This window comes from Diadema antillarum, unplaced genomic scaffold (genome assembly GCF_040938485.1).
Source record: "Diadema antillarum isolate AM-2024a unplaced genomic scaffold, OU_Dant_1.0 scf00000075, whole genome shotgun sequence".
Lineage (NCBI taxonomy): Eukaryota > Metazoa > Echinodermata > Echinoidea > Diadematoida > Diadematidae > Diadema > Diadema antillarum.
Window position 1 is genome coordinate 2,711,224 of NW_027270964.1, and position 24,724 is coordinate 2,735,947.

The 24,724-nt window shown below is 38.3% G+C and overlaps 1 protein-coding gene across 1 annotated transcript; it reads left to right on the forward strand.

Annotated features, from left to right (window-relative positions):
• The first annotated feature begins 4,180 nt into the window (after nt 1-4,180).
• On the forward strand, nt 4,181-21,555 carry LOC139717480 (CMP-N-acetylneuraminate-poly-alpha-2,8-sialyltransferase-like). Its single transcript, XM_071628986.1, has 7 exons — nt 4,181-5,152; nt 7,108-7,233; nt 9,090-9,234; nt 16,265-16,380; nt 17,564-17,656; nt 19,416-19,654; nt 21,434-21,555. The coding sequence occupies exons 1-7, from the start codon at nt 5,103-5,105 to the stop codon at nt 21,553-21,555; spliced, it is 891 nt and encodes a 296-aa protein (XP_071485087.1). The 5' UTR covers nt 4,181-5,102.
• The last annotated feature ends 3,169 nt before the right edge of the window (nt 21,556-24,724 follow it).

The window sequence follows — 24,724 nt, forward strand, 5'->3', positions numbered from 1 at the left end:
TTCCTGAAAAATCTGTGACATACTATTTTTCTGTGTGTGTTTTTTTGTTGGTGGTCATCAATCTCTTAAATTTGGGCTTTTGCCCCGATCAGTTCTATCTTTTTCTCGGTTCTCTGGAAGAAAAAAGTCCAGAGTTGAGGGACTTTGAGGCTTCAACCCCCCCCCCCCCCCAAGTTTGGTGAAAGTCCGTTGAGGTATTTTCAAGAAAATGAAAACGGTAAAGGTTTATGCATCTAGTCAGACATCGAGTTCATCTCCCATTGGTGTAACATAATACCGTACAAAGTATATGATTATTGAGCTGGGAATTTTCTTCAATGTGTCTCCTTCTAGCAAAGGAAATCTGTAAGATCGCAACTGCTGATCTGTAATTTAACAAACATATCAGAAAAAGGAACCGCGGGACTCGAACCTGCTATCTATATAGACTTAAAGAAAATGGACATCTCAACCTGCACTCCTCTATATAATATTGTCTTGCTTATGGATTATGATTATTCTACATTTCCCGGCAGCGTTTGTTAATTTCCCGTCAAAATTAAACGTTTGCACATTTCCCGCTGATGATTGTTATATATCATTGATATTACTATTATTATTATTATTGATCATTGAGATTTCTACGTACCGGCGAGACGTTTGTAAATTTTCCAGTGTGTTTTCCCAGCGAGACGCTTTATACAAATTCCGGGTCCACCAGGCCTATTGCTTTCTGTACGAGCGAAGAATTACACACGACCCAACCACGCGCGACACGGTGCGAGGTGTCCCTATGCTCTCGGCTTGAATCTTTTCATGCGACTCAATTCGCTCGCCATCATTTTTCTCCCTCACTCAGGTATTCACTCAGCGCGCTCTCACAGCACAACTGAACAAAGGAGTGGGCCGGGGTTAGAGGTCTCTATGATAGTTCTTGGTCATGAGTTTTAGAGGCAATGTTATTATTGCACCCTTGCACAATTCGAAAATGTCACGTTTCTATAAAAGGTCACGAATTTATAAAGTTGTACACAAAAAGGATATATTATTTCTTCTAAAAGTACAACAGTATAATAGGCCCCCCATTTCATCAAATTTGCATTCAAATTAATGCAAAGGGGTTCAACTTCAAGCAATTTTCAATTCAAAGCTCTCTTCTCACGATTGTGTTTGATCTATTTGGCCCTACTTGCTACCAATACTTGTATTATGCTCATTCCACATCCATGAATGATCTATGAAGTGTACGAGAAGACGCGTTGCGGTGGTATAAACATATGTATTAATGGATATAGGGCTATGTTGATTTTGTTATTTATATGTATATATATATATATATATATATATATATATATATACAAGTTTTCCCGCCCAATTTCATCAGATTTGCATTCGATTTAACGATGCGGTCATTCAAGTTCGAGTGAATTTGAATGATCGCCGAGATCTACATTCAAAAAGGTAACTATAGTTCATTCAATTTGATTTCATCAGCATGCGATTTCACGAGTATCTCACGCAAGGGTGTAAAAAGGACATTCAAATTAAAAATGCAAGTACATGTACAACGCATTCACATTCGCATCAGTACCGTCGTGGAGAGCATTAAGGAATTCAAATTCATGATAAGGCAAACAATTACAAAGTATGGGCAATCTTTTTCGTTGTCGCTTTTATTCTTTGTAGTTACTCAGCTGTTTGAATCTGCAAACTTGATATACCTTGAAATGTGATTTTTGACTCATACTTTATAGCTAATAACTCGTATAACCCCACTTTCAAACATACATTTACACTTTATTCATACATGATTTTAGCCACTGGTATACAATCACATACAGAGTATGCGTGAACATCTCGAATACGGACAGATTTAGTGGATGAAGAATGACCTTGACAACCAGCAAAACTAGCGATATAACCGTTTGGTAAAATACGTCTATCTACAGCTGAGCCGATTTGCGGCAATTTCATGATACGGACACGGGGAACTAAGGAATGATACATTATACATGAATTATGCTGCTATATGCTTTCTCGCACTTACAGCTATTGTCGGTTGTCGGGTTTTTTTTTCGGGGGGGGGGTGGTGACAGTGGGGGTTCTTTAGATTGCTTTCTGGGTTAATATTCTGTCTTCTATAAGTCAAACAACAATGAGACATTACTTTTCTATTGTTTACCTTTGTAACGCAGCAGGATCATCCGTGATGTAGACACTTCGGTCCCACTGTAAGGCAACGGTGCCCTATGGAATGGTTCGGGAGGGATTTTCCCGCATCTCCATATCCCGTGTTACATACCAATGATTTCGTTCTTTCACACGGAACTTAACTATCATACAATATCAAACTAGCGTTGTGGTCACATCCTACAAATACAGTAAGACACCATGCAGAGACTTGCGTAGGATCAGGATCACTTATTGCCCTATTATACGTGGTGTGTTTGGACAATGGCGGGGGTGTGGAATGCTCTTTTAATCCAAGATGAAGAAGGAACCGTGGAAACAGGGGACGTCAAACAGAATAATAGGTAAATAGCGGTTTTCTCATCAGAGAGGGCTAGGATCCAGAGTGGATTCTCACATTGCTGGCAGAGTTGTATTGGAAATATAAGCGCCCATGCAGTTCCGTTGTATTTTTCTATGCTAAAGACACAAACATGACCGCATGTCATACTGATTTTGGTAAATGTACATAATGTATATAGAAGAGGGAGACTGGAGTACGCCATTTGTGATTCCAACAAGGTTTTTTGGAACTACAAATAGCGTACTCGAGACGCCCTTTTCTTCTTAAATATCATCCGAAGTCCAACACGTAATTATATATATACATATATATATATATATATATATATATATATATATATATTTATATTCATATATATTATATCATATAAAGTACTATGATAAGTGAATCAAATAAATCGTAGATTACGTTAATGAATGTGCTGTATCATCGTATAATTCAAGATCTCTCTTTTATTCTCAATTCTCTTTCAGGAAGTCGTTAAAACATATTAAAGATGGAGGACTGTTGTTCAATAACTAAATGGGGTCTCTTCATTTGTTTTGTTGTAATAACGTCTGCCACAATCGTCGTCATTACGACTACGACAAACACCACTTATTTCATTGATGACCTGTATCCAAGCTATCAAAGAGTGCCTTCGTTGACTCCGAAGGGAGCCATCCCCCTTAGTAATACGTCTTTCGGTAAAAGGTGGGTAATTTCCGATCAAGTGTGTATATATCTCTGTCATTGTACGTTTATGTTCCTATTATGTATATCCTAAATTGTCTTAATATTATTGTAAATGGTACGTGATCTTGAATGCACTATAGTTCATAGTATACAAAATCATATGCACGACCAAAGCATAATCAGGCTAAGTGCAATTATTCTTTGTCACCAAGGCAGCCGTGCAAGGTAATATTACACGGGGATAATGCATTTGGAGGGTATATCGGTGGGAATAGTACATGGAAGAACGTTTTGTTATGATAAATTAATCATGAAATGGTAAATTAATCATGAATTATTCATAACATCAGTTTCAACGTGCTATTCTTTAGCATACATCATGGATTCCCCGTGCAAGACTGAAGAAATGTAATTTACTACCACGAACTAAAAACGAAATCTCTGAATATTACATGAGTTTTGTCATAAGTTCACTGTTTTCTATGTAAACACACACACACACACACACTCATACACACACAAACATGTTGATATAGATCCACTTAACACTATTATATGGTATTAAGTGAATTACATTGTATATACATTCGCTTAAAATCGCCATTTCAAAAACGTCGAATATCAGAGTAAAGCCTTCTGGGCGTACCAAAATGCTGTACACACACACACACACACACACACACACACACACACACACATATATATATATATATATATATATATATATATATATATATATAACAGCAATTAGTTTCTGCTCGGAGTCCTAAGAAAGTATAGATTCACAACAATATTGACCTACTGTTGTGAATCTACCACATAATATATATATATATATATTATATATACATATATAATATATAAACATGAAAATCTGTTAATCGAACACATTTTTTTTTCAAGGAAATTCTATGGATGAAAAAGATTAAGAGATCACTTGGAAAAGCAAGTGAAAAGTAAATTGATACCTACACATACATTTGTGCAACCAGATCTTTTTTTCCCCGGTAGGTGAACTACATCAATGTTCGATTGACATTAGCATTTCATCTGATTGCATGGCTTATGGAGAAAACGTGAATTGTCAAAGACTGGTTCATTATGTGCAGAATGAGGCAAGAGGTGAACGCACTAATGAAAAAGCTCTCAACTCCCGCTCCCTGTCCCTTTTCATGGATTTCTTTATAACATTTTAAATGATGACGCCACGAATTGCTGTAGAGTGTCATCAATCTCGGTGGAAACCAAAAGATTTACATAATTTTCGAATTTTCTTTTCCGACTTTCTTCGAACTTTTACTGAGCATTAGATCAGTATGTCTATGTCAATATGTCATTTTTTAAATTCGCATATTTTGGAAACCTCCAATCTATACAATATAGATATTTAATATTAACTGGCAGTATAAATATTGGTCTTCAAAAAGGCAAGTGGAGCCCGAATATGAGTTGCTGTGCTTATCCTCGATCAATGAGGCCTTCGTGTTCAACAAATTACCCATTCAGACAATATTTTATATTCCTCAGAAACAATAGGGGCTGGGCAAAGCGCATTTTGATTTGGCTTATTCATTAAGATCATCACACATTGATTGCTAGAAATACAGCATACAAAGGTATCATTACTAACAAAATGATACCCTTGATAGGAGGGTACTTGCTTTACAAAGAACATGATGATAATAATAACTTTCATACTTGATTGCAGTGCACTTTCAATGGCTTGATGTTAGTAGCTTTCATCTTTATTTAGATGTTTGTGTGTGTTCCTATTTCCGATGAAAAATATCAAAATTCAAACTGTAACACTTAAACTGATGCTGCAAGAAATGAAAAACTGATACATCTTATCAACAGAATTTGCTTGACGGGCCAAACAGATGATGACGTTAACGACTATTTACCTCAAGTCGTTATGAGGGCCAACAGAACGGCACAAAATTTGACACGAACTCATCATCTGACGTGAGTTTTCTTCCTCTATTTTCATGCAGTGAGTGTTAATGTGTTTATATACATGTATCATCATCGTTTAAGATTCGTATCCCCGCTCTATAAGGTAGAATATTTCAATTTCTCTATGGCCATAATAGCTCTCCTCCATGGTATCCTGTCTGTTGGATTGATGTGGGTGATCTTCGATGCCATTCTGTCTTCTTTCATGGTTTCTTCCCAGGTTTGCGGCGGGGTCTCTCATGTGGGTTCAAAAATTCAACTTGTAAATTCACTATTTTCTTAAACCAGTGGGATTTCTGTCGTGGCCACATGTCGACATCATCTCTAGCCTTTTGCAAAGGCGGCTCGCAATGGGGTCGCATAAGGCGGGCGGTGGGTGGACTCGCTCGCACTCGGCGATCGGACACATCGGATGGGAGCTAGCTACTCTCGCAGCTCGCCGGTCGCGTGCTGTGTGTGCAAGTCCATTGCTCTCAGTGTGCGTGAGCTGAAATAAGCCAGTTCGGAGATAGGTAGCTCATGTGCACATGGGTACAAATGACCTTAAGCAACATAATGCAGCAGCTTGCCCAACATAGCAATTCAAAGAACTCGTATTCTAACAAAGAATGAACCTGTGTAGATGAAGTGACCAGAATGGTTTGTCAATCAACACTTTGGGAAGCTTCTATTTCACTGTGCTGTTTTGAATACATCAACAAACTTTTTCTGTTATTGAGTGTTAACATTGCCAAATACCAGGCTTGCTGTCAGGTGGATGTACTGGCAGGCACTATTTATATGGATTCCATGAATAATCATAGCATTACAGTAAGAGGGTTGCTTATCTCAGTGAAATTAAAAACCAACCTGTCTCTCGGTAGAAATGACCTTTTTCTGCTCATGCTGAAACTGGAACCCCGAACTTGGCTTATTATAGCGAGCTGCCTTTTGCAAATGGCTACACCATCTCAGTCTGCTCCTCCTCATTTTGCCCTATTCTTAATTACCAGGCCCATTAACTGGAAGAGGTTTTCATTTTCTTTCTATCACGCATAGTGTTGCCGTGCACATTCATCTGACAGGCCTCACCTCAGCCCTTGGACCATGTCATTGCCCTTGTCACTGCATTGGATCTTGCATTTCCACAGAGGCATATTTGTACACATTCCCTTTCATCATTCTTAGTGGGGTTGCATTGCATTGGGAATACGGGCGCGAGCTCGCAGAACTTTATCCAGTCACTCTGAATCCTTGTGGTCATACACAATCAATGTCTCACCACCCTCTGGCAGCTAACGTATACTGAGATCTCCAAGGTAGCCGAACTTGTTCACAGGAATTATGTATAGGTGTACAAAAAAAAAATCCCACTTTCGATCCCAGTTCGAAATCTATGCCAGATAACACGGTCAAATATGCATGTATTAGTAATAGCTGACTATTGTACAATTCAGTTGTAGGTGATTTGAACATGAAAGCATAAATCAGTTCCATTAAATTCATGATTGATTTTAAAGTTACGTTCCAGATTTTGTTCAAATTTCAACCCTCTACAAAAGAAAAAAAAATCCTGTTTATTTCATTCATCGCAGGGAGGTGAGACGCGCAAGATGAAGTGGTCCTACTATAAACATCCAAGTGGACTGTATGGGCGATCGGCTTGGCGTAGCTAAATTGGGGTTATCCAGCCATCTTCTCAGATGGAAAAATGAACAAGCAAACAATGATTATGTTTCCTCAGAGGGTATTAAATCAGTCAGTACAAGCTTTTCAATGTAAGCCTATCTTCTGGTAGGTTAACACGGCCATTGCGGTGGTTTCCGAAGATGTTTCAGCCGCTATACACCTGCACACTATGCGCATTGCGACGTCCATATTTCTGCACATTAAACTGGCTGTGCCAAATGCAATTTGAGACCTCTATTCCGGTCTGCTGTTTTCTTAATGACTTGACGTTCTTCTATTACGCTGTTCTCCCTCAGGACAAATGGCTCACTTACCAAGCGATTGTGGTCTTTCAACAGTAGCTTAGAAGAAGTGATCTACATGTATGGCCATGCTCTTCCTAAGGTCTGGCAAAAGAATGCTACAAACCTCTGGAAATTAAGGTATAAATCGCGATTGTGAGACCTGCATTCGCATTTTATTGCATCTACCATGTGTCTACTGTATGCATATTACACATAATAACTATATGTACATAACTATCATTATATATATATAGATAAGATAAAAAACAAAACTGGAACAAAGGTCAGGCTGTATTCACCAACAGTATATTTCTGCACACACATTTTCGAGCGACTCACTCTTTCTCAATTGTTGATTGTTCTCTCAGTATCAAACACTTGAGAAAGAGCGAGTCGCTCGAAAATGATAGTTATGTACATATAGTTATTATGTGTAATATGCATACAGTAGACACATGGTAGATGCAATTTGTGTGCAGAATTAAACCGTTGGTGAATACAGCATGAACTTTGTTCCAGTTTTGTTTCATATCTTAATATCTTGCCAACACGTAGACAACCTACTCAATATATATATATATATACATGTATATATATATATATATATATATATATACATGTATATATATATATATATATATATATATATATATACATTATACGAATAATTTATGAGTTGTGAGTGCATAGGGCACGAATATCGCACGAGGCGCGAGATAAGCCACTGGTCTATTCAACAAGGCGCGTAGCGCCGCGTTGAATAGACCAGTGGCGAATCTCGCGCCGAGTGCGGTATTACGTGCCCCAATGCACGAACAAAATCATAAATTATTCGTTTTATACAACACCTTGTCCACAATCACAGTACTAAATTAGTGACCGCTTACTCAGGAAGGCCCAAAAATAAATGTAACATCAGGCAGAGAATTGTAAACCACCCTGTGTACTGCTTTCAAACACTCGTCATGATTCGACCACGACACAGGAATCACAAACTCCGCAGGGTCTACTAGTATACCTCATTTATTACGCTTACGTTAGATCGAGTTAGGCCTGACTGTTAGGCCGATCTGAGATGTCGGTAGATCTAGTAGTAGGTCTAGACTTTGTCTATTTCCGAAAATGATTTTGTATAAAAACACAGAAAAATAATCAAATTACGGTTTCTCAACTTGAAATGAAGTCTTGATTTTGGGATCACTGTGGTCCACGTAGCAGATCAGAGTCAAAAGTAAAAACACAGCAGGAGGTGTAAAGGTCGCGATACATGCAACTAGCTAGGTAAAGTAGCTGCGCGTTGCAGTACTCCGCCGCGCCTGGTATGGGAGACTTACCGGCAGCGCAGCGCAGCCGGCCAGCACGTACAATGTACACTGTAGTTTGCTGGCGCTTTGCTACGGGTGGGTGTGAGCCACAGAACTCTGTGAGCGGCCATGCATTAGTAGCCCCCCGCGAAGCCGTGCTATAGTACCTTCGAGCCATGCAATAGGCCCATGCCAGGGGCCTATTGTATGCCTGTCACTCTCAATGAGTTTGATAGGTATTTTCTATTGAATGTCATGTGACATGCTCTTGGCCAATCACAATTCGACATCATTCTGAGGTGTTGTATAAATATATTTATATCTTGGCGCACATACACGCCTATTACTTAGTTTTGTTATTTTCTGCTGTTTTTGCCTCTATCATTATCGTTATTATTCTCACTATTGTCTTGATCATTATCATTTTTGTATACAATATCTATATCATGTTCTGTATCCATCATAATCATTTTGTTTGATTTCTTTGATCCTCAGTCTTGATAAAGGGCAGGGCCCGAAAGCTTGAGAATAAATATTAAACCGTAAGCCCCCCCCCCCCCTTAGCCCCACCGTTTGTCCAGGGCTAAGCAAAAATTTACAAGTGTAAAAAGCCCTTAACATTGTTGGCTCGAGTTAACATGCATATGGTGTCCATTTTCCTAAACGTATTATGCCAACTATTTACTGTAGGTTAGAGATATCGAGTTACCACGCGTCACTTCAAGGGACTTCTGGAGTGATTCTGCACCAGGCGAATTCGAAGACTACTATGTCAGAAGCCATTGGAAAGGGAATTATCAGAATAAGTCGTGAAGCAAATCGCCTACTTCCCAAGGTTAGTGCTAAGATTTGTAAATGATGAATAACATAGGTTATCATAATTATGCAATGACTATGTCCTCTCGCTTATAAGTGGCGATACATCTCCAGTATTTTTTACATGTTTGAATAATTACAATTGCAGTTGCAAGAAGAGGAAGACTTGGAACGGGGAGGGGGAGGGGGTTGAGTATTGTAGGCATGGGCGTCACCACGGGGGGTGCGTTGGGTGCGAACGCACCCCCTTCAGACCCTTCAAAAAAAGAAAAAAAAAAGGTCTGCGAGCGACCTAAACGCCGGACGCTAAATAATCACTCTTTTTTATTTATTTATTTTTTTAAATTTTGCACCAGGGACAAAAAACACAATTCGCACCTCTGTAAAATTTAAATTCGAAAGTCGCATTTTGAGAGCACTACAACAACTAACTTAAACATTGTTATTCAATGAATAAAAGGTCGTGATTGGTTGCCTTAAAAAAGAAATGGAGTCACAACAGTCTTATTCGCTTTGATCCAATGCTTGAAGCACTCAAACATATTTGAAGTAGGGTTCCTATAGGCCTAGGGCCCTATATGTGAAACTGGATATGCCGCTCAGATGTTCACTCGCGTCTCGTCACCAGGCATCATCACCAGGCACTTTCCAAGAAAGATATGTCTTTGTGATGGTAATTACTTTTCGCTATCCCTACTTATAAACGATGGGATGTATAAGACAATGGTAAAGCCACGGGGTTGCGTGAATAGAAATTGCTCAAATATTAATGAAATAGATATCAAAAATTACTCGACTGTACGTGTCTGTCTATAAAAGAACTATAGGCACCTACTTGAAGATTATACCATATTAGTTACAATTTGCGGAAATAAGGAGAAAAGAATAAAACCGGCTTTCCATGAGACTAAAATTTCAAAAACTTCCACAAAGCTCAGGTTTACACTTTTGCACATAATATTGCATTATATTTAACGCCGAACGCTAAATAATTATTCTTTTTTATTTATTTCTTTTTTTAATTTTGCACCAGGGACAAAAAAAAGATTGTGGGCAAAAACAATTCGCACCTCTGGTTCTGGCAGCACTGATTTTATACATACTAGTATTCTATACAGTGTTTACTATTTAGATAGATTTTGGACATCCTTCCCCCCCCCCCCCCCCCCTTGGTCACTTCGACGCCACCTCGCTGGTCATACCTCCCCCAGTCACGAACATAAACCGACACCCTTGACTACCAGTGGCGGATCCAGGTGGAGGGGCGCACCGGGCGCCCCCCCCCCCCCCTCTTAATTTCGACAGCGAAACATTATAGCGACAAAGGCAGTTTTTTGACTGTAAAATGTCAAAATTTTAAAGCTCGCTCGCTCCGCTCACTCGCATTTAATCGTAATACCATTCTCCTGAAGTTGCTGCCAGCATTTGCCGGCAGTTTTGCCCGGTGAGCCCCCCTTAATTTCGAAAGCTAACAAGATACACTGAGTAGCTTCAAAAGGCAGTTTTTGGACTGTCACATGTCAAAATTTTCAAGCTCGCTCGCATCTAATCTTTATGCAGTTATCCTTATAACTGCCAGTAATTGTCTGCAGTTGCGCCCGGTGCGTCCCCCCCCCCTTAATATCCAAAGGGGAAACAAAAATTAATGATAACTACAAACGGCAGTTTTTGGACTGTAAAATGTCAAAATTTTAAGCTCGCTCTCTTCGCTCGCTCGCTCGCATTGAATCGTTATGCAATTCACCTGATTTTGCTGCCAGTAATTGCCAGCAGTTGCCCTGTGCTCTCCAATCCCCCCCCCCTCTTTAATTTCCAAAGCGAAAAAATATGGCTAAGAAAGGCAGTTTCTGGACTGTAAAATGTAAAATTTTAAGCTCGCTCTCTTTGCTCGCTCGCATTTAGTCGCTATGCAATTCATCTGATGTAATTGCCATCAGTTCCGCCCGGTGCGCACCCCCTCCCCTTAATTTCCAAAGCGAATAAATATGGCCAAGAACGGCAGTTTTTGAACTGTAAAATGTCAAAATTTTCAATTTCGCTCGCTCCGCTCGTAATACCATTCTCCTGAAGTTACTGCCAGTATAATTGCCGGCAGTTCTGCCCGGTGCGCCCCCCCCCCTTAATTTCGAAAGCTAAAAAAAAATATACTGAGTAGCTTCAAAAGGCAGTTTTTGGACTGTAAAATGTCAAAATTTTCAAGCTCGCTCGCATTCAATGTTTATGCTGTTCTCCTGATGTTACAGTCACTAATTGTCTGCAGTTGCGCCCGATGCGAATAAATATGGCAAAGAACGGCAGTTTTTGGACTGTAAAATGTCAAAATTTTCAAGCTCACTCGCTCCGCTCCCTCGCATTTAATCATAATACCATTCTCCTGAAGTTGCTGCCAGTAATTGCCGGCAGTTATGTCCGGTGCGCCCCCTTAATTTCGAAAGCTAAAAAGATTATACTGAGTAGCTTCAAAAGGCAGTTTTGGGACTGTCATTTGTCAAAATTTTCAAGCTCGCTAGCATTTAATCTTTATGCAGTTCTCCTGATGTTACCGTAGTAATTGCTTGCAGTTTCGCCCGATGCGCCCCCCCTTAATTTCCAAAGCGAATAAATATGGCCAAGAACATTTAATCGTAATACCATTCTCCTGAATTTGCTGCCAGTATATTGCCGGCAGTTCTGCCCGGTGCGCCCCCCCCCCCCCCTTAACTTCGAAAGCAAAAAAGATATACTGAGTATAGCTTCAAAAGGCAGTTTTTGGGACTGTAAAATGTAAAAAAAAAATCAAGCTAACTCTCTTCGCTCGCTTTTGTCATTGTTATGCCATTCACATGATGTTATTGCCAGTAATTGCCAGTAGTTGCCCCCGGTGAATTTTCAAAGCAAAAAAACAAACAAACAAACAAACAAAAACATGGCTACAAACCGCAGTTTTTGGACTGTAAAATTTCAAAATTTTAAAGCTCGCTCGCTGCGCTCACTCGCATGTAATCGTCATGGCATTCTCCCGATATCACTGCCAGTAATCTGTCGTTTCACGTGCACCGTCATTCCATAATCCATTTACTAATATATAGGGGAACAACCCCCTCCCACAACCTCCCCCCCCCCCTCCTTGCTCGTTCCGCTTGCTCGGGTTTAGTCGCGTCCATGACATCGGTGTAAGAATTATTTCTAGAAGTTTGTTTAAATTGTACCATTTATATAGGCACATATTTTTGTTCAATAACAACTTAGTTCAAAATGTACTGATACCTTAAACAAGTAGGACTGTTTCACGTCGGTAAAACACACAAAAACCTGCTTGTATCAAATTGCACCATTTAAAACATCAAAATGCAAAAAGTTCTCACCTTGGGAGGAGGGGGGAGGGTGGAGGATGGACAACAGGCACTTTCACATCCTTTTCATACCCCCTCCCTCGTATACTAATGCACCCTCCCCCCCCCCCCCCCTCCAAGATGGAATTCTAGCTACGCCGGTGTCCTTTCCCCGCTTGGTTTCCCTCAAAAAAAAAAAAAAAAAAACAGTAACAGGGATTGAGAGCTTCATAGATTCCAAATGTCTGTTCAAAAAATCTCGTTACATTAGGGTCAAAACGCACCCCCTTGAAAAAAAGCTGGTGACGCCCCTGGTAGGCCTACAAACTTGTTTTTAAATGATATAGCTGTCAATACCATCACATGTCCACGAAAACTTTTAATCACATACGACCCAAATATTTTCAGCCACCACCACTGAAAATAACTTTTTTTTTAAAACGAAAGAATCCAATCCATCGAAGCCGTCTTATTCTTTGCACGCGCATATACACACAGTGAGATACTTTCGGAAATCATTACAAAAGTATTGCTTATCGTACAAAGAACGATCCCATTTGTAAAAAAGTTGTAAATGTATACATATATCAGTGTTTCTGTAGATATTGCAAGTACGATAATTCATATTGTCAGAAGACTTGCCTCGACTAGCCTGCTCGCTTATGCCGTTTTTTTTTATTTTCAAAACAGTGTTCTCTAAAAGGATGATACAGTTTTGATTAGGGGGCTGCAGGTTTCCAACTTTTTTTGGGTGTGTGTTTGTGAGTTAATAAGAAACTTCGTATGAAATATGACAGATGTCATTTTTGAAGAAATTCAAAGTTTATTTGATGAAAATCGGTCGTGAAATTACCGAGATATCAAAAAAGCAATCCTAATAAAATGCGGACGACAATCCACGACTTTCATTAGGCTCGCTTTGTTTTACCTCGTTTTTTTCTTTTTGGAAATCTCTGTCTTTTCAAAACCGATTTTCATCAAATGAATTTTCAATTCCCCTTAGAATTGTATGCTCTTTGACATTTCATAAAGTGGTTTCTAAGTATCTCATGAAAAAGTTAAATTCTGAATCTTCACCTCAACCAATACTATACCACCCCTTTAACTATTAACTATTTTGACTATATTGACAATGTTAATTGTGTTATTATTTGCTAAATAAATTCCTTTTCATTTCATTTCAAATATACACGCAATCTCAAATTACGCGTTGTGTATTCTAAATCATATCACAGTATAATATCGTGTGTAAGGCTTTCAAGTATAGATAAACACTGAATGTCAACCTAAGCTATGTTAAACATCGTACTTTTTGTTTTCTTCAAAAAACTACATTATTCATTGTGCATATTTTCTGCATTCGACAATGGCGTTATCCCACTTGCATGATGAAAAAACTCGCAAACGGTCGCTTAGCAAGTGTTTTTTCAGAGAAAAACCTTTTTAAGTGAAGAAAAAGTGGAAATACTTTGGTCACATTTTCCGAGTTTTCGTGAATCCTCCTTTTAAAGGCAAATAATCAAAAGTTGGCCCTCAACATGCTCAACACTATAATGTCATGCATCATAATGGACACTTCTGTTAGGTATAGGCTTACTCTCCTACATAAGGAAGATTTTACATTTCTAGAATTGAAATTGTACGATCTGGTGCACGCGCTTGGTGGAATTTGTTCAATCAAAAAGAAAGACGATAAAGAGTGACGATACGACAATATACACAGACTTTTCCTCGTGTTGAAAAAAAAATCCTGGTCAAGGGCAAGGGGACCATGGGGGGGGGGGGGGGGGGGGGAGGGGTCGCGTCGATCCCCTCACCCTAGATACGAGACTGTCATATAACATCCGAACTATTATTGTCACGCCAAACTTCTCTGCAGGGCACACTACCACAACAACATTATAAACTTTAGCGTCTTCCGTTTAGACTTCCGTTTTTACTGCCTGGGCTTTTATATTCCCTGTGCATCTGAATGGAGGATAATGGGGATACAACATCCACGTCCAGAGAACTCTAACATATAGGTGCCTACGTATTTTTGTGTACAATAAGCCAATTCGGAGTTAGCTCATGGGCATTTTAGTACGAATGACCTTTCTTTTTTTCTCAGTCGGTTAGTGGCACTTCACTCGTTTTCAGACATGTCACAGCGACATAATGCATAGGCTTTACGCAAAAATTTATAGGATTCACCAGTCCTGCTATGTTCAAACAAAAAATGAACTTGCGTAGATCAGGGGGTGTTTCATCAACGTTTGTCAGCGCTGACAATTTCAGCAAAATCCTTAGTTTTGATTGGCTGAGATGCGCTGGTCACTGACTGTTACTATGGTGATTGTCAGCGCTGACAAACGTTGATGAAACACCCCCAGATGACCAGAATGATCTGTCAGTTAACACTAGGGAAAACTTCCATTTCATATACTTTTTATTGGGGATTGACTGTATTACCAATCTCTTTAATTAATATTGCCAAATACCAGTTTTGTTGTCAGATGGATGTGCTGGCAAGTAGCATTAATAAGGATTGCATGAATAATTACATCACAGATGCTAATCCCACAGAAGTTAAAGGGCATTCCAGACGATTTTCATAATTTCACATCCTGTAGTAGGACATAAATCAACAGTTCCATGTATCGATTTGTAGAATTTATTGTGGTCCTTGAGCAGACCGACCAATATCCTAAAAAACCCAAAGCAAATTACACCGAACAAAGATGATGACAAAGAACTAGGAGCCTCACATATTTTAGAAATGTAGCAGCATAATGGCATTACAATATCAAATGCTAAACAAGTTCGAATGTGTAGAACTTAAACATGCCTTCTTCTTTGTTCTGCTTCCTTGAGCCCCTACTCCATGCATTGTTGTTGTGAGGCTGCCATGTCATCATCCTTGTTCATTGTGAGTTGTTATAAATGTTGAAAACATTCCTGTTCCTCATCCCAATCACTATAAATTCTGTAGCTCTGCACCCAGTGTAACCAATTTATAGTTGTTTATATGTAAAATCATCCTGAGGTCTCCTTTAAAACCATCACGCTTGTTAATACGAATGACCTTTTTTTTTCTGCTCATGCGCAAAGTGGCACTACTAACTGGCTCATTGTACGTGTACTTCATTCTTTCGGTGCTCGTCGATAGATGGCGCGATTCTAAGACTCCACTTGCTGTGACCCACAGAACTCAAGGTTCTGTGCAGTGGCTGGACCCACTGATCACTGGGCGATACATCCTGTAGTACAGTGGTGTAGACCACGGTTTGGTAGTTGATGTGGTGTTTTACCTGTGGGGTTAAAAATGCTGACTGTCATGCACGCTTGGCTGTCTCAAAAATTCAAGATACGACTGAATTTAATACCGAAAACACGAAAACATTCCATAGAATTTACAACAGAATGAAAACATGTACAATGTACTTCAACTATCTACTTACGTTGCGTTTTGTTGAACTCCACAAATCCTTTTACCTATTTCTGTGCTTGGCTTTTGGAAACGAAATGTGAAATAACATGTGTATCATTTGACAGCCTGGAGCCTAGAGGATAAACATACACCACTAAAACAACGCAAATTTCACTGAGAATCGATGTTTGTCAAAGTTATCGGGCTTCTGCGGTGATATGGTCATACACTATGATGAAATTTAACAAATAAATGAGATTGAAATGACGTGTTCAGATATATCTAAGAACAACGCCGACTCATCTTACATACGTTTATGCCTTTCTTAGAAAAATCCCCTTCCAGAAGGCAAAGCCGTAAAATCATGTGCCGTGGTAGGAAACAGTGGTATACTCCTGAAAAGTGGATGTGGAAAGGAAATTGACTCACACGATTTTGTAATCAGGTGAGTGTGTTTAGTACAGTGTACATTGTTTTGCCTAAAGATCACTTACCCAAGGTAACTAAATTAGATCAGTATGCAGCTGATAAACTATCACCTATTTTCTCTTCCCTATTGTCCTAATACACACTGCCAGGTAGGATTCAACTCTTTGTATCTACTTCTTTATATTTCATTGTCCTTTTCACGCGTTTCATAATCCCCCCCCCCCCATATACAAGCCTACTACAGTCACGGATTCCTGGATCTGTTGTACTGTTTTGTCCGTTGTGTTGCCTTACTGTCATGTTAATCTTGTCTTATTCCCTCTTATCCCTTAGTCTTCCTTTATTAGTTGCATTGTTGTTCCAATCTAACTTCATGTTGATTCGCGTGAGTGTATGTGTGTCTGTTTGTTTCTTCGTCCTCTCAGTTGGCTTCCAGACATTTTTTCAGACCTTTTGTTCCCCTTGCGCATTACCTTATTTTTCTATTCACATTCTTTACCTGAGGGGCCCACATTCTACAAGCTTTGTCTTTTTAGTGGGTCCCTCCATTTTCGCCGTTTGTTTTGTTTTGTTTCTATCGTCATTTCATTTTCATCACTTCAGTTTTCATGACAATGTATACTTACAATGAGGTTCCACAATTATTGTATAGTTTATTCAGTTTGCTTTGTTTTGCTTATGAAAACTTATTTTCTCTTATCAAAGGAAATGAAATGTATATGTTCTCGTCGAAAAGTGAAAAAAAAATTGAATTACATTGAGTTGAATTTACAACAGCCTACCCTCCTTTGTCGTTAGTATCTAGCCTATAATATACACAAGTTTTCATGTCCTATGCAATTCATCGAATTGATCACCTCCAAATAACATTTAAAAATTCGCAAGCTATCAACAACCAATTGATCCCCTTAAAAGTCCACTCATTTAGCGCGCGATTATCAGCTAAAATAATTTGTATTAGCATCTTAACCAATGACATGCCAGTGAAGAATGGATAAATGGCAATATACAATACGCCAAAACGTAAAATATCTCACAACTTTCACTCTCTGTTTTATGTCGATACATGTTACCATATTTATTATGTTTATCATTTTTTTGACATCAAACATCTGGACTCGATACTCTTACAAATTAAGAACTCGATTAAAGTATATAACTTTAAATTTGTGGTACGTTATTACCTTTTAATATTGAAGGTGCAATCTAGCAAAGACTGACTCTTTTCAACAAGACGCTGGTACTCGAAGTAATCTGACGACAATGAATCCTAGCATTTTACTTCGGAAAGAGTAAGTGATTGTGAAAGACATTTCATTTTCTCGTATAGGTATACAATGAAGGGTACATGAGAATAAGTCTATCAAAAATGTAAAAGGCGATCTGCCTGTTGAGACATCACACATTTTACATTAATATTACAAGAGGATACTAATGAAGGATATAACGAAACGTCAAATTCGTTTGACTTTCCAATGACGAATGAAATATGATGTCATGAATATGGTCACCGTGAGAGCACTTGGGCAGGACTACCGGGGGCCAGAACACGTTTCAATCATCCCAAGGACAGCAATCCAGGCACATTGCTAATTGATATTTGTTTAGGTAAACACGTTATACTTCTTAATTGCTTCTAGGAGGATCCTACCATTTAATTCGTGACAAACAAGGGGCATGTAACGAAGGTTACATCAAGGCCATAATCCCAAAATCTCTAGTGAGAGCCCAACTCTTATCCTTAATTCTCGTGTAAAAAGGTGCTTTTTCGTTAATTAATGATTTCGTGCTATAGGTTCAATAAGGTTATATGTTTGTGGAAAGGCAAAGGAGACTGAATTTATCCCCCCCCCCAAAAAAAGAAAATTAACAGCACGTATATCAAAAGATAGATGCAACGTATAGCTGTTCAATGATGGACCAACTAATTGTTTACCGACTACAACTTACATGGTTCAATGTTACTTTTTGTGTACGATTGGCAAAAAAAAAAAAGAAGATACATTGCAGGGAAACATGCTATGCTCCATCTTGTGGACGTGCTTTCCAATGTCTTTTGTTAATCATAATTTTACCAGTACAAACAGTGATTGACATATTATGAAGTCACTAGCAGAATCTTGGTTTTTGAAGGGTTTTTGTGTGGACATACAGCTGTACGTCAATGTACGTATTAACATGAAAAAAATAACAATATCGGTGCAAAATATGGCATATTATATTTAGAGTTGGATATTTTGGCAGCGTATGTGGTATTACATGTAGGCATATGAATCACTATAAATCGACACCAATCGGTATCACATATTCCCTTAACTGTGTCACATTCCTACATTCTAACCCCTTAGTGATCTGCTTCCTCTTGCCAAACGGATTTTGCTAAACAGTCTGGTTGCCGGCGCGGTTTTGTCGTATATATGGTCATTTAATGATAGTCTGTATCATTCAGCAAAAGAAGAAAGAGAAAAAAAAGGTTTCCTTTTTGGGAGCATGGATTTGTTATTAACAAAACAAAGCGGGTGAATTGATTGATCAATCAATAAATTAATAAAGTGTTGATTTCATGAATGTAATTGTTACATCATTGAATCTTGGAAAGAATTTCGTGATGAAAGCGTAGATATGACTTCTTACCGCGCCACTTATTGCATTACAGTCCGGGGGGGGGGGGGGGGAGGCATTTCGTGAAGCGTTTTGGTGGGATATTTTTCTGACAAACTGTTACAAGCTACTGAAATTCTTGCATCTGATTTGCTAAGAGCAAATTTGTTGGACAAAACGCTTCATGCAATTTTTCTCCCGCGACCCGACTGTTTAGCAAAAGCCTGCGAAACTGCAAAAATGTTAATTTTGACAATTTTACATGGAATTATTTGGAATGAATGCGTGCAAAGTTATCAAAAATAAAATCATACATGCATTTATAATTATGTTAAAATGATAAACGGAGGTCGATTTATTCAATGATTTTGGTTATTCCTGCGAGTATAGTTATCAAATTCTGTGGCTTGTTTGATATTCTGAATATATCTGTGTGTTTTTTTCCCCAAGATATTCCGATGTTCTCAGAAACAAAAATGCAAAGAAGAGATTAAAAGACGACCTGTCAAAGTTCCAAGGATTCATTTTTGTACCAGGCGACAGTCAGAACAGCTTAAATGAATTCATAAAGATACATAAAGTCATGGACGGTATCAGCTCGCCAGAGGTTGTGCCTGGAAACCCGCATCACTTGCGCCATGCTATCAAATTCTGGGTTGACCGATCATTAAAACGACGGTTGTCAACAGGTAGGTCGAATTTCAAACTATTTTTGTTCCTCACATTTCCTCAAAATCATGAATTGTGCAGCGAATGCGCACCGGGCGGATGGTCCCCTTTCAATAATTGTTTTTTGTTTAATAAAAGAAAAAAAAAAAGAGTGTGCACGATATCGCAAGATGATCTTTATCAGATGATTATAGTGAAACTCGGAGAGGAGAACGATTTTTGTTTGTTTGTTTGTTTGTTGTTGTATAGTTGTTGTTGTTTTTTTTTTTTGCTGTCAGATGACTAACCCCTGCAATGGTACGAGAAATACTTGAAGGGTTTGTTTGCAAAAACCGATAAGTCCATTTTTAAAGATTTTGAAGTACGACCTCTGTCATAAAGTACAAAATAATACCTTTTAAGTGATATATTGGTTACTACATATAAAGGTATATTTTTGAAGTTACGGTCAAAAGAAGCAAAGATTTTTTTATTATTCTCTTTATTTTTCTTGACCTTTAATCGCAAATATCTCCATTTGGCAAATATGGACTTATCGGTTTTTGCCAACAAACTCTTCACTTGTTAAGGCCTCTTTTTTCATTTTTGCTTATCAGCTGATTATAACCCGAAAGTGGTACATGAAAATATAAACTGCTTTTCGACCCCCCCCCCCCCTTTAACGAAAATCCTGGATCCGTCTCTGTGACGAGAAGTCCTATTTTCACAAAAATACCAATGTAGCTATTCCTTTCATGAGGCGAATGGAAAAGAAATGAAGTGAAATGAAAGAGCCAGAAAATTATTCTGTGATTGTATCAACAAAATAGAGGATAATTAATGAGGACTAAAAAAAAAAGCACCAGACAAAATTCCTACAGGCAAACTTACACTAAGAAACGTGTGAAGGAACATGCAAGATTGTGCATGATGAGTGGGAAAGAGACCTCGAGTAGCTTGTATCGCTAAAATTACTGTCTTTTATATCTTAATATCTTTCACAGGTTTGTATATGACGACGCTTGCTGTCCAGATGTGTGAAGAGATATCCCTTTTCGGGTTTTGGCCATTTCCATATCGTTTTTATCATGGTCAAAAGGTTCCGGTACCATACCATTATTTTAACAATATGAACAGCTCAGATGCCTTGAAGATTCATGCGATGGACGGCGAATTTAGTATCCTTTTGCAGCTGCACAACATGGGCGTTCTCCGGCTCCGCCTCGGTAGTTGTGATTGAAGAGAAGTATTGATGAGAGAAAACTATTCCCTATCTAGACCTTAAAGGGAACATAAACCCTATAGAGAAATGTGGATTGAGTGAAAGCAGCAACATTAGTAGAACATATCAGTGAAAGTTTGAGGAAAATCGGACAATCGATGCAAAAGTTATGCATTTTTAAAGTTTTGATGTTGGAACCACTGGATGAGGAGACTACTAGAGGTTATGACGTATGAGTGGACAATAATATAAAGTATATATAAAGGGAATTCCACAAACATTCACTTTTCTAGCAAAATGAAAGAGTACTTGACTAACCAATTTCAGAAAGTAGGGGAATAATTGCTACCCCTAACATAATGTCAGTATCAAGTTGATGGAATGTGTATTGCCTTTGTATTTTCTTTATATCGTTGTCCTCTCATACGTCATAACTACTAGTAGTCTCCTTACCCAGCAGTTCCAACACCAAGACTTTAAAAATTCATAACTTTTGCATCGATTGTCCGATTTTCCTCAAACTTTCACTCATGTGTTCGACTGATGTTATTGCTTTCACTCGATCCACATTGCTTTTGGGGTTTGTGTTCCCTTTAAGGTGATGATACATCCCTCACAACAATTAAGTGGAGCGTGATTGGCAAGTACCTCTCAAAGTCCGGTGCACAAGTCGTCAGCAAGGCCATTGACATCAGACTTGTCTGCAAGGACAGAGGATGACATCTCTGATACATGATCGTCAGAAAATTCTTCCATGGCGATATTCTTCAACTTTCCTGTAATGATGTGTAACTTGCCTTGTGTGATCAAACATGTAGACAGGCAACTGCTGCATGATCAGACTGGAGGCTATCGTGAATTGAGATGTAGAATATATAGTGAGCATTATTCCTACCTATTATGAGATCCGGATTATGGCTATAGATGACTGTGTCGGCTCAATCTGATGAATCCGAAAATCCATTTGAACGCATAATTTCTGTGAAGGACTCAGCAGAACTATTCCCAGAGAGGCCTATGTCAATGCAAATTAGAATATCCTGAGATCAAGAGTGCTTGTTGGGAGAGTTTCTGCTTGTGTCTAACATTCCTCACAAGGAACTGAAGGTAGTGACTTATTTTTCTGGTTTTGAAGGTGGTCTGTAGATAACACTCGGCCTCAAAACATGGTTGGAGACGCCAGATAGCCAACAGTACGTGTATTCAAATGATGTGAACAGAAAACGACATGTGCTACAGGACACTTATTTCACCTCCCTGTTCGGATACTAGCAAGCGTGTAATCATCTTTACTATAAAATCTGTTAACCATGTTTCTGTCACTGCTGCAACATTGTCGAAGATTTTCTCAGAAAGTATAAGACTCGCAAAAGGCTGTTACCTATGCCTGTAGCTTTCAGAAACCTGGCATTCCATAAAGAAAACTTGATCGACAGAGTTTGAAAATCTACTGCTGCACGGGAACCTGGCTGAAAGTGATGGTACTTCGATCACTTCACAGGAAGCTGAAAATACGTTGCTGATGATGATTGACGACACGTTATCCTGACTTTAATCTAATAGCTATCTCAGCGAACTTTTCAAGTCCCCCAAAATACTGTTATCACCTTGCTGAAACAGACATTTTACCGAGTTACAATAGGGTGATAAAGGCTAAAATGGGTAATACTGAATGGTTCTAATTGGCTACAGCATTTGCGAATTTGAGTAATAACAGAAATACTTTAAAAAATATTCTTTGGTGAGGGTCTTCCTACCCAAACCCCTTTATCATAAATAAGAAGTTACAACTCTAAAATACACTTTGTAGGTGAACTTACATATTCTGCATTCATTCAACCATCAAAGGACAATCGTGATAAGATATGTTTCCCCCTTGTCGTATAAACTATGTAGTCCTACTAATAATTGTCTTTTTGTGTTGATGACATTCATGGGAAATGGCAATTGATCTGTCATTTCTGCAACCCTCCTAGAAAGCCAGCGTTATCTGTTGGTCATATCAGTTAATTTCATGCTCGAACCAGGATACCTGATCAACCTTAGATAAACATAATATTAGGTTGTGTTTGTGTGTTTGTGTGTGTGTGTGTGCGTTTTGTCCCCTTATTTTCAACTCCGATATGATTTAACGGTATACCCCTATGCAACATTTAATTAATGAATGTCGGGATGTATTGTGCTTCTTCACTTTTTTCTTTTTTTTTTTCAAGTAGGAGAGTCCACATCATAATGATCGACAAAAATTGATGCTCTACCACCTGATTTGTAAATTTTCTATTCAATTCTTAAGTTTACTCTCTAAAATTACAAATGTAATTTGACTTGTTACACAGAGGCGTATACTAATGTAATCATCTTAATTAATGTATACCTTCCAGGAGTAGACATAATGCACAAACTTAAAAATATTTCACACAAAATGTATTTGTGTCACATAATGCGTGTAGCAGCTGGTTTATCCTTAAATATTTTAACGAAAGTTAACATGGGAAAATTCCAGTGAAGAAGAAAAAAGCTTTTCATCTCCGAAATTAAATGGTTGCAGATTTGTGCTTCATTGTATTATGTTATATTTACAGATCCGGTTGTTTTTTTAACGAAATTAAAGCGCTGAAAGTAGACGATATTAAGTATTTCAATCTACTGTCTTTATGTTTAAGTGCGCAAACAATCTGTACTCTTACTTTTGTCAATTCTTTTTTAATACAGAATTTAACATCAGTTTCCATTTTCATTCAACTTGTTATTCTGATGATATTCACTTTAAAAACATAAGAACACTCTCGGATTAAAAAAAAAAAATAAAATCCGTAAAAAATATTTGTCCTGACGTCGAAAGTTCATTTTAATTAATATCTAACAGTATCTCCTTCTCTGTTTTATGCCTCCGCCACGAAATGTCGCCAGTGTCGCCGGATGCATTATATTTTCGGGTTGTCCGTCCTTCGTCCTTCCGTTCGTCCTTCCGTTCGTACTTCCGTCCGTAATCAATTTTGGTGGACGGCGTTACTAAAGAAAAAAAAAAAACACCGTGTGAGGTATCCTAATGAAACTGGTAATGCATGTGTATGAGTGGGTGAAGTTGTGCCTATCAACTTTTGGGTGAAGATTTTTAAGGTCAAAGGTCAAGGTCAAAGTAACATGTTCACAATTTCACTGTATTTCCCCCGTATCTATGCAATGCCGGAAGGTATTTTCTTGAAAATTAGTGTATACATGTACTGAATATTCTCAAGAGAGAATTTTGGGTCATGAGGTCAAAGGTAAAAGGTCAAGTAAACAAAAAAGTTACAATTTCAACCTTTTTTTTCTCCATATCTCGGAAATGGTTCAAGGTATCTTCATGGAATTTAGTATTATGCATGTACTGACTGCATGGCCGTGACTGTCTAAGGAATTTTGGGATTATGGGGTCAAAGGTCAAGGTGAACTCAAAATTTCCCTTTTTCCTTGTATTTATGCAAGGCCTGCAGGATTTTTCTTGAAAACTTGGTGTATACATGTATTACCCAATAGAGATTCTTTTTGATTTTTTTTTTTGGCCAAAAGGTCAAGGTTAGATTAAAATGCTAAATTTCACCTCTTTCTCCATATCTCGGAAGTGGATCAAGGTATCATCATGAAACATAGTACATATTTATGCATATTCTGCCTGACAGTGATTCTCTTAGGAATTTTAGGGTCATAGGGTAAAAGGTCAGGGGTCAAGGCCAGGTTAAAATGCTTATAATTTACTACTTAATACTGAAATTACACTTTTTCTTTATACCTATTTCCCAATGGATAAACTTATAAAAAGGTCAAAATTCAAGTAAAGTCCTCAAATCTCAAAATACCTGCTCTCTCAGACAATAACAATTCAAGGAAAGTGAACATTTTAACAAAT